Here is an 11278-nt window from a genome sequence, read left to right as displayed (position 1 = left end):
AGTCGAGCCACCCCCTGAGCTCTAGTGAACGCCATATCCACTTTCTCCGTCTTACCAACCATAATCCCCAAACTAGCCACCACACGCACATCAGAAAGAGCCTCAGACGGTGCCCCCGAGAAACGCAGCCACACCTGAGTAAGAGGCTTCCCCTTAGGCTCAACTTTCTTCCACTCGTGGAACTCCAAAATACCTTTGGTGCCTGGCACCTTACACATCCCAAAGCTCAACAAACGCTGCAAGTCCTCAATCGAAGGAAACTCCACTCTGAATACTCTATCCTCAACTGGTACGAGGTCCCACTGAAAATCACCCGGAGCCAACTCCTGAAGTCTCTGCACAATCTGAGCCTGGGAGACATCTCCCTGTGTCACCTTGACCAAACCAGAAGTAAGGCTCTGAGTATCAGCTGGGATCTCCCTCGCAGCCGCTGACTCGAAGAACATCAGCTCCGCACAGTACACACCATATACAGTAAGAGCTGGAATATGGTCCCTCAGCAAAGGACAATCCCCTGGAGCATGCGCAGGCTTACCACAGGATTCGCACAGCTGGGCCACACACTCCGCGATGAAGTGCCCCTTCTCTCCGCACCGGTAACAAAGCATTCTCTCTTTCTTCCGAGCGTACTTGGATGCCCTCTCAGAATCAGCCACTTGAACCACCTCAGCCTCCTTCGCAATCCCAGGAACCTCAGCAACCACAAGTGCATTCACCACCTCCATCGCCTGGGGAGGTAGCTCCTGTGGTGTCTGATCAGTCTCCATCGCCGCCCCGTCAGAGTCAACATGTCTAGGGGGAGGCGGCCGGCGGAACCTTCCGCGGCCTCCACCACGACCACGGTATCCGCGATAACCTCCTCTGTGCCTGTTATCAGGTCCTGAGGCCCCCTCAACGAAGCCTCCAGCCGGCCCCAGGAACGGTCTCTCTGCAGACCCGTCACTCTGCCAAGCATAACCCCGACCTCCTCCCGCTGAAGATGAGCCCCGATGCTGGCCTACTCCATACGCATCAAACCCGTCATCACCCCACTTGCCTCGAGGTGCATCAGTCGGTCTCCCACTGGTATTACTCTGATTACTCTGAACCTGATTCTGCCCCGAACGATTCTGCGCCTGACGAACCGCAAGGTGTGGCGGGGGTGCACGCTGACCCCCGGCAGTTGCCGCCACCGGATCAGCAGCGACACCGGCAGCCACCGTGGCCCCCGGCGTCTCGGCCCTCAGAGCAGCCATCCCCTCCGCCGACGCGTTACGAGCCGGCACCACCGGCGGTGCAGGGCGAGGAGCTCCACGGCCAGTATTAACCATACCAGTCGTCATCGACCCAGGAGCCGGCGCCGCCGGCGGCGGAGGGCGAGGGCCTCCCCGGCCGACCCCAGCAGCATGAGATGGCACCGGGGGTCTATGCGCTGCCCGGCCAGCCGTCGTTGGCTGCGCCTCAGGAGCCCGAACTCCCGGAGCGCCCAGCTGCTGCCGCGGCTGGAGAGCGCCTCCACGACCTGCAGCACCCGGCGCAAGTGCCGGCGGCTGCTGTCCGGCCGGCGGTGCGCCCCGTCCCGACGCATGGGGCGGCGGCGGTCGAGCCCTTCCAGCCCCCCCCCCCCGCGGTACTCGCAGCAGGAGGGGGTCCCGCTCCACGTCCAGCCATTAGCAGCGGCGGGATCCTCCTCGCCCTGCCCGATCCACACTGCGGGAAACCACGACTCCCCTGGCGATGAACCCTAGCGGCACGTACCGACTGCGCTGGGACGATCGAAGGATCGGACGTGCATGGCAGAAAACACTCAACGGACCGGCCTTGAAAGACATAATGGGCCTCATACCCATTATTGTCCGGCCCATTGGCAACGAGGCCCGAAGGCTCCCGATCCAGCCCGGCCGCACCAAGCAGCTGAGCGAGCGCGGTCGCCCTCGTCGATCGAATCTCGGTCGTCGTGGCCTCCATGGCCGGCGCCGGCGGACGCACGTTCCGGGACAACAACCTCCGTCCTTTCTTCCTCTTAACCGTAACCCACGCATCCGGTCGGATCAGATCAAACACAGTGAGCTTCGGCAAACATACCTTGGGTAAAGGTCCCTTCCATGGACGAAGCGCCGACGGCGCCGTCCTTCTATGCACGATCCGGCGAACAATCTCGATCTTCTCTCCATCGTGCAGCCCCTCACGAGCCAGATCGTCTCTGGGAACCACCTTGTCCACCGTGGTCGCTACTTCCTCTTCCGAGTAACCTGAATGAAAGAATTCACAGATTAGGTCCGACGGCGTAGGAGACGGCGGTGACTCCCCCGGCGGCTCCGCTCCATCCTCGTCCGCATCATCATCGTCAGATCCGGCGAGGGCCCAGAAGCGACCGCCCACCCGGCGGCGATCGCCGGCATCGGGCGGTGGCTCCGCCGTCGGGCGCGGAGATCGCCCCGGATCGCCTCCCTGTCGCCTAACGGTCATGGGTCCGCCTCATACTTTACAGATAGACAGATAACAAATTGTTTTTCAGCTGGGTAAGTTCATAACTCATCAAGTTGCCTTCAAGGACATCAACACGGCATTCAACTTGCTGCAGCAGGGGAAGAGTCTCAGGCACCATATGGATGGGATAAGTGACAAAGCCACAGGATCTGAAAGCACAGAGGCAGCTAGCCAGATGGTTGGTCAAGTCTGCTGCTCATTCCAGTACAAAATAATTGGGTTTTACTCCTGCCGGAAGTAGTCCTCTGTGTGTACTGCATCGTAAACCTAATGTGCCGAAGTAACTTCATATATACCTCCATGTCAAACTTGATTGGTCATCACTGCCATTTGTTATGCGAATAAATAGTATCTCCATTGGTGCAATCCGTGGACTCTTTTGTTTAGTTTCCACTGGTATTACTCATAGTTTATTCATCAAATTAAAGTTCAATTTAAAAAAAAATACGTGCAGGCGTTCTAAACGTGGAAGGAGGGAGCAGGAGTATTTCATGATTTAATTGTGCCATAGTTTAGGGAGCAGGCCTTCTAAATTTAATACGTGCAGGTCGATAATAATTTCCTTCAAATTTTTTTATACTAACACAACGACATCTATATATCTAGCTGAGTTTTTCACCTTTTGTTACTCCAGACCAAGAAAAGCAGGAATCGTAGACAACAGCAGCTAAAGCAAAATTTACACCACCACCAGCAGTAGCAGCTTCAGTGGTCTTGCTCACAGACATCCCCAGGTGTTTGTACAAGACCATTGACAGTAAGAAAAACATACGCTGCTATCCACTGAGCTTTTTTTTTATACTTTGGAAAGCCACTTCATGGCGCCTGCATCATAAAAAAAACACAGTATAACTACATCGCAATGAACTTCGAGAAGAGCCATAAGATTTTACAAAATTATAGCAAGTTTAAAATAAGAAGGAACCATGTATAATCGATCTGACATAGATTTAGCTAAAGCGCTTCAACAGAAATTGATCAAAAATTTAAATCCAGTCATATATGTATGTAATTTGAACACAATTCAGCGTATGTATGCTTTGAGAAAATGCCACCTGAACACCTCGGAATCACTACTGCTGATGGTAATATCCCCATCAGGATCCCCTTGTAGTGCAAGTCTATCATGAACGGTCGCATCAAGTGAGGTTTCTTTCGGTCGTTCCTTGAAATTTCCAGCAAAACAACACCTACAAAGCACAGGCATAAGCATGTTGTTCAGAAAAGATATTACTGCACCATGCATGTGCCGGAAGATAATGAGCAAATTAAAGGCCAGTATTCAGAAAGAGCAACTGCTACAACATCCATGCACTGATGCAGATGAGGTAAGACTTGTGGCCGTATGCATCGTTCTGATGCAGAGGCCGGGGAGTCCCCCCTTTTCGAAAAAAAAAGATGAGGTAAGACTTGCAATAGTATTTCTGGATCAGCAAAACTGCCCTCTTCTATGAATTCATATTTTTCATTCAAATCTTGTCCCCTTGGGAGCATAAATTCAGAGCGTTGTGATCGATCTATGAAATATTTATAATGCTACACAAACCAAACCAACAAAGACGTACTAGAGACTAGTGGCTTTACTAGCAGATAATACTACGTAGCTTAGTTGGGCACTTTGCATTGAGCAAGTAAGCAGCAGCTTAGTTGGGCACTAGTGACATGTTTATAATGGTAGTGCCGAGAGCAAGCATTCTACCAGCACATTATAGGTAAGGATTCAGCAAAGAATCCATCATGCGGTGGAGCAATAGCTTTGGTGTGTGCTCGAGGCCCAATCTGCATCGCTCTCACGAGACCATGAGGCCCACCACGAGAAGGCCATGGCCCCCAACAGATGAAAGGCTGCTGCATGCAGATGGGATCGAATGATGCTAAAACTGCAACTCAAGCAAACGTGTGGGGAGGTTCTTTGCTTTATACGTTGCCTTCATGTCAAAGCAAAGGTAAAGAAAATGAGAAAAATTCCCCGGAAGCACACCATATTCCTTCCTTCATTTCCATCATCACGTATACATATCCTGAGCTGAATCTGCTCTGCTATATATACAACCTAGCTCAAAGCAACAAGAAATACAAAGCATTCCATCTCTGAGAGGGAGAGCTAGCCCGGAGAAACTAATGGCCGAGTCGGCCATTGGCTCCGTGCTTGGCAACGTGAGCACCCTTGCCGTCCAGGAGACCACATTCCTATGCGGTGTCACCCTTGAAGTGGGATTCTTGAAGGATGAGCTGAGGCGGCTAAAGAGCTACCTGAAATCCGCCGACGCCAAAAGGAGATCAGGAGATGAGCTTGTGGCTACCTGGGTCAGCCAGATCAGGGATGCGGCATATGAGGCCGAGAATGCCATTGAAGCGGCCGACTACATGGAGAAGAGAAACAGGCTCAAGAAGGGCTTCATGGGTGCCATCTCCAGGTATGCTCGCTTGCCAAGTGACCTGGTTACCCTTCACACAATTGGTGCTGAAATACAGCGTGTAAAAAGGAAGGTCGGTGAGATATTTGATAGTGCAAACCGTTTGAAAATCAATTTGGATACTAGTGATGTAGAAAAGGTTCATATTGAGGATGAGCATCCACAAGATTATGTTACTATGCACCAAAACTTTCAAGATATTGACCTTGTTGGTTTTGGGGATGAGTACAAAGAAATAGTTGGCAAGTTAGTTGACAAAGATGACATAACTCTTAGTGTTGTCTCCATAGTTGCCATGGGTGGGGCGGGAAAAACAACACTCGCTAGAAAAGTATACGCTTCATCTAGTATCAAACAACACTTTGAGGCAGTTTCTTGGGTCACTGTATCTCAAAAATTCAAGGGCATTGATTTACTAAAGGATATTATGAAACAAATAATAGGGGGCACAGATGAGTCAATTGCTAAGATGAATGAGTATGAGGTGGGAAAGGAGATCCATGATTTTCTATTGCAAAAAAGATACTTGATAGTTCTTGATGATGTGTGGGAAACCGACACATGGGACCAGATAAATAAAAGGGTTAAAGCTTTTCCAGATGCAACTAATGGTAGTAGAGTACTATTAACCACCCGGAAGGAAGATGTTGCAAATCATGTCCAAATGCCAACCTATGTTCATCATTTGAAGAAGTTAGATGAAGAGAAAAGTTGGGAACTATTTAGTTGCAAAGCTTTACCATCATACAAAAGGTCTGTCATGCGTGATGTGGATGAGTTTGAAAAACTTGGGAGAAAGCTTGCAAAGAAATGTGATGGATTGCCACTTGCACTTGCAGTTTTGGGGGGTTATCTATCAAAAAATCTGAATGCACAAATATGGTCTAATATACTCTCTGATTGGCCATCAACCAAGAATGGACAGATCATGCGGGACATACTGGCTCGCAGTTACAAGGACCTGCCAAATCATTATTTAAGAGCTTGTTTTCTCTATCTTGCTGCTTTTCCCGAGGACTTCATAATATATGTGCCAGACCTTATTCAATTATGGATAGCAGAAAGCTTCATTCCACATACACCAAAGCATATACTAGAAGTAACAGCACGTAATTATGTAACCGAGTTGGCTCAGAGAAGCTTGGTACAAGTTGTTGGCAGAAGTACGGCACATGGATGGATAGAGAGAATAAGGATTCACGATATCTTACATGACTGGTGCATAGAAGAAGCAAGACATGATGGTTTTCTTGATGCTATCAATAAAACTGCAGGTCAGGCTTCGTCTGCTGGTCTCTTCCTATTAATTCATTCTATTTTACTATATGCCCTTCATATGTGGCTAGCTTCTTTCTCACATGTGGTGCACTCTAAATAAATTTGCAGGCCAAGCTGGTGCATCATCATCATCATCTGATAACTTGATATATTATCGTTTTAGTTTTCAAACTTTGAGTGATGAGATTTTACCTGCAACGTCTAATATCCGAAGTCTGCTTGGCTTTAAACTTAAATCAGTGTCCCTTCCTAAGCTGATATTCCTGAGAGTTCTTTGCATTGAAGATTCAACACTAAAAGATTTCTCCAGTGTAATTGGTGGGTGCATTCACATAAGATTGCTTAGGTTGGCAAATTGTGGACTTGTGGCGTTCCCTTCTTCAATTGGCAAACTCCTTTACTTACAGACTATAGATCTCAGAAGCACATTTTTGTCATCGGTAGTACCAGACTCCCTCTGGGATATCCCTACTCTAAGGCATGTTTACCTTTCATGTCAGAGAAAATTTTCTCCACCACCACCTGCAAGGAGTGTGCAACTGCAGCTGAAAGAGATACAGAGCTTTGCGTTTCATCTTGGTCATGCTGGCACTGATTTCCGCTGTCATGACATGATGATTTTCTTGGGCCAGATGAATCAACTAACAAACTTCGCCTTGTGGATGTACCCCAATATACCAGCGGAGGTGCTCAACATATTTGCAAACATGGCTCACCTGGTTGATATTAGTCTCGTCAAATTTGATGTGCTCGATAGGCTGCCTGCGGAGTTCCCACAAAGCGTACGTCGTCTAGTTCTATATGCTGAAGTCATAAAACAAGACCCGATGCCGATCCTGGAGAAACTCCCCTGTCTTGTGGTGTTGCATTTGGGTGGGTACAAAGGCCAGACCATGTGCTGCTCTTCCCAAGGGTTCTCTCGGCTGCAAGAGTTAAAACTTGATCGTTTTTCCACCGAGGTGTGGAGGATGGAGGAAGGGACAATGCCAAAGCTCTTTCACCTGGAACTTTGGCGGTGGGAGAAGATGAGAAAGCTCCCCAAAGTGTTACTGCACCTTCCATCCCTCGGTCACCTGGAGCTGATTTATATGCCCCGGATTTCTGAAGATGACATCACACGAAAGGAGCTGTGGCAGAAAGGATGCGAGGTATACATACTTATACACAGCTTAAGCATAGTTAATTTGCCACACCATTCATTTTCATTGTTGTCTATGCTTGTGATTGTCTTATGAGTCCCTCGTTTTTTTGCGCAGCTGGAAATTAGGGGGTGATTGCAGATCCATGGGGCGCGAGGAATTCATCTTTATTCTCGTCAAAAATCTGTCACCTCAACCAGACCCTCGTTGCCAGATCCCTCCCGATTCATTCACGAACCCATCCCCCTACTCCCAATCCTCAAATCCCTCCCTTCGATGCCATGGGCGACAACCTCTCTCCTCCAATGTCCCCTCGCTCCTCCGTCCAGATCCGCCATCCCGATGCCAATCTCACCGCCTTCTCGTCATCCGGTGCCGTCGGCCGTCTATGAGATGGAGCTGAGTCGGTCCAGGAGAGCCGCTGCACGACACCGACCTTCATTCCCGATGCCAAGGTCGCCGGCCGCCTCTCCCCCGAGCTCGACGAGCTAAAAGGCTGGCCTACGCCTCCGCTCCCTCGGCAACACCACCGCCGGCCGTCTGCGACTCCCCCAAACTCTAAGCCTAGCACCGCACGGGAGGGTGGGCAACGCCTCCTCCCCCGGCAGCGGAGATGGCGCTAATCCCTACAAGAGTCAAGAGGTCTGATTGCTTTTTCTTCCGGATACAAAAGTGTCAGTTCCAGGTGTTAATTTCTAGTGCAAAATGTACAGTCCAAAAAATTGGAGCTTATTCCTTGTACAGAGCCATGTTTTACTTGCTTGTAAGAAATGCATATGCATCGATGAATACTAGGGTTGCTGATGCATCAAGTTTATTTTTCAAAGATTGTGGAGTACTACCTTGTGAATTGGTTAGATGTTCATGTGTGGCTTCTCATGTTTGGATGATGATATATTGAACTCATGTGCAGCTGCATGCTTCAAAACATCGACCATTTATATCTGAAAAGGGGTTGGTAACAATTTTATTCGCAAAAACATTATAAACCGTTTGCCTGAAAAAGGATAAAAACAATCACACCTATAAAGTCTGAAGAATAGGCATGATTTTGAAGTAACATTGGCTTATTCTCGTATTATGCAAGCTAAAACTGCATAATACTATAGTTGCTATTGTTTTTAAGTAAGAAATTCACTTTTTTTCTAAACCTCTTCCCTTTTAGGTTAGTAATTCTGAGAAGTGTATTGTTGTGACAGGTATCTGATAGACTGATAGTTGTGCTTCAGGATGTAGTCCCTCCATCCGGAAATACTTGTCAGAGAAATTTCCGGACGGAGGGAGTAGTTTTCAATGGGTTTAAGAACTTTTGGTCCTGAAGTCATGCAAGCTCTTATTGCTAGAATAGCTATGCCATGGCTGTGCTTTAATGGCCCCTGCTGCAGATTTTTCTTGGGGTTATCTCCTTTGTTTAATTAGTTTGACCTTACAAACTGGAGATGGATGTAAAAATATCCGCAGGAACCAAGAGCTAGCTTCAACCCCAAGTGCAGACTAGCAGAAGATAGCAGCTGCTCCCGAGTGCAGCACTCACTAACTGAATCAAGTAATGGTTTGCTGCATTAAGAACATGTTCTAGGTGTCAGCCAGTAAATTTAAATACAGAAAAATTGATTAATTATTAAACTGTATATTCCTAACTCGGAGGCATTCCCTTCCTCTTGCCGTTCTGCAGGATTCCTGCAGGTATCTGTATACGTGCAGATCAGTGTTGCCTAGATCCATTGTAATGATGAAGATGCGCGGTCATTGGACTGAAATCTGCACAAACGAGCGACTGCGTCTACATGTACTCAGATGTTGCAGATTTTGCTTTTCCTGTTCCCTCTGTTGAAATTATGGGGATTCGGTTGCAGTAAACATTTGAATAATGTACCCTGAATCATGGTTAATTACCTGTGTTTATGCTTGTTTGAGTCTGATCAACTGAGACAACTCTGGAAATCTTTCACACCGCTTCCGCTCGGCATCGTCAATCAACTGCAACATGTATGTTTTAAGTATCTCAAAAGCCACCTATTTTTCTTCAAGTCTGTATATACGGATCAGCGATACAAAATTCAGACTTCAGATTTAGAATACTGAAAAAACAGAGTTGAATGCCCTGTCCTCTACAAAATTAAACATTGTCCAATGAACACATCAGGATCCCAAACAACACTCTAGCTAGATTCTTCTACTTGTAATCACACTACATCAAGAAACGCTCAAACGTTATGACACACATGCAGTGCAAGATGGTCAGGAGAACAGCATACCTCTCTATTTAACGCTGACAGTTTACATCCTCCGCTAAGATAGGAGTACAATGTAAGATAGTCAGGGGGGGTCCAACTCACCTTTGCATTGCAGATTAACTAAACTACATAGTACGTATTAAAGAGCGTTTGCCCATCTCAAGCATGGCATCATGGAGGGCAGCTTTTTTGGTTTAATTTCCTCATTAATTATTCTTGCAGTCATGTGGCAGTAAAGAAAGATTCTATTCTAAAAAATAATATATCGGTTGGTTCCTGAAGTTCTAGCTGCGGGAGAACAAAGCATTGTTGCCATGCTCCTTTCTCAGATCCAATCTTTCATATACTATATGCTCTGCTCTCTTCTCTGTCATCGAGCTGGACACAAGTAGCAATAAAAAGCCAAACACCATGCCATCCTAAGCCACACACATCTGCATTCTTTTATCCACTTATCTCTGATTGATCTGAGAGCCAGAGACAACAAGGAGTTACTAATGGCTAAGTCGGCCTATAGCATCATGCTCAGCAATGTCAACACACCTGCAATTCAGGAGACCACACTCCTGTGTGGAGTCACCCTTGAAGTGGAGTCCCTAAAAGATGAGCTCAAGCGGCTGCAAGGCTTCCTTAGAGATGCCGACAGCAAGCGGAGCAAGCGGAGGCTCAGAGATGAAGATATTGTTGTCTTGGTCAGCCAGATCAGAGATGTGGGGTATGAGGCTGACAAATACATAATTAGTTATCACATAATATTCCAGGAAAAAATCAATTTGCATGCCAAAAAAAATAAATCCACTTTCATACCTGACTAATGTAATTTTCATTCGAGACCGCGGAGTTGTTTTCTTCACTATCATATTCCATATCCATCTATAATTTTTCAATATAAAAATATAATGTTGTCCGATGCCACAAAAAAGGTACAGCATGATAATGCCACTCACATTAACATCTTCCCCTTCATTGCCATTCTCTGACCAATCTCCACGATCTGAATTTTCATCATCCGACCAATCATCTATCCAGTCTTTCAGCAGTTCTCCAAACTCCATATCTCCCATGATATCAGTTAACTCATTGTCCGCCATTTCTTACAACAAATAGTAAGTATCATCACATGTGCAAACAATATCAATAATGAAATGGAGAACACATAGCACAGGATCACGAACGTTAAGTAAACTACCCCAACCGAGGGCGTTCAGATCGTGCAAACCTAGCAAGGAAGATGGCCACGGCACCCGTTGTGATCACTTTGGATCGCAAGGAGCAGCACTACCAAACCTAGATCTGTGATTATTTGTGTCGCCGGATACCAAGGTTAGCCACCGTATCAAATAACGATAGCCATGGTGCACACAGCCGACTGCAACCGACACTACGTTAACCCTAGACAGAAGAAACCCAGATCACGAGGAGCACCACTTCGGAACAAGATCCACGATCGCCTGCGCCGCTGAGTAGCTAGGTTACCCGCCCTGCTAGGTTAACCACTAGCTAGCACGAAAACGACGGCAGTTCGTTCGATGTTGCTGCGAGCGAGACAAATGGGGGGACGCGGGATGCGGTACCTGCGAGCGCTGGAGGTTCAGGACAGTGCCGCGCACGGTGGCCGACGAGATCGCCAGTGACAAGATGGTCGCCGCCGATATTCATAAAGAACCTCAACTAGGGTACAGCGTGAATTATGGAGCTGGATTCGGCCAGTCGTACGTGGTCGTGGGATCGTGCGATG

The 11278-nt window shown here is 47.5% G+C and overlaps 1 protein-coding gene across 1 annotated transcript; it reads left to right on the top strand.

Moving 5' to 3' along the window:
• The first annotated feature begins 4572 nt into the window (after window positions 1-4572).
• LOC119328160 (probable disease resistance protein At1g58602) lies at window positions 4573-8209 on the top strand. The gene is made up of 3 exons (XM_037601180.1): window positions 4573-6160; window positions 6273-7312; window positions 7421-8209. The coding sequence occupies exons 1-3, from the start codon at window positions 4591-4593 to the stop codon at window positions 7436-7438; spliced, it is 2628 nt and encodes an 875-aa protein (XP_037457077.1). The 5' UTR covers window positions 4573-4590; the 3' UTR covers window positions 7439-8209.
• The last annotated feature ends 3069 nt before the right edge of the window (window positions 8210-11278 follow it).

The sequence above is a fragment of the Triticum dicoccoides genome, chromosome 7A (assembly GCF_002162155.2).
Source record: "Triticum dicoccoides isolate Atlit2015 ecotype Zavitan chromosome 7A, WEW_v2.0, whole genome shotgun sequence".
In the NCBI taxonomy this organism is placed as follows: domain Eukaryota; kingdom Viridiplantae; phylum Streptophyta; class Magnoliopsida; order Poales; family Poaceae; genus Triticum; species Triticum dicoccoides.
The sequence above is the reverse complement of the archived record's forward strand: the minus strand, read 5'-3'. Positions and strand labels throughout refer to the sequence as shown.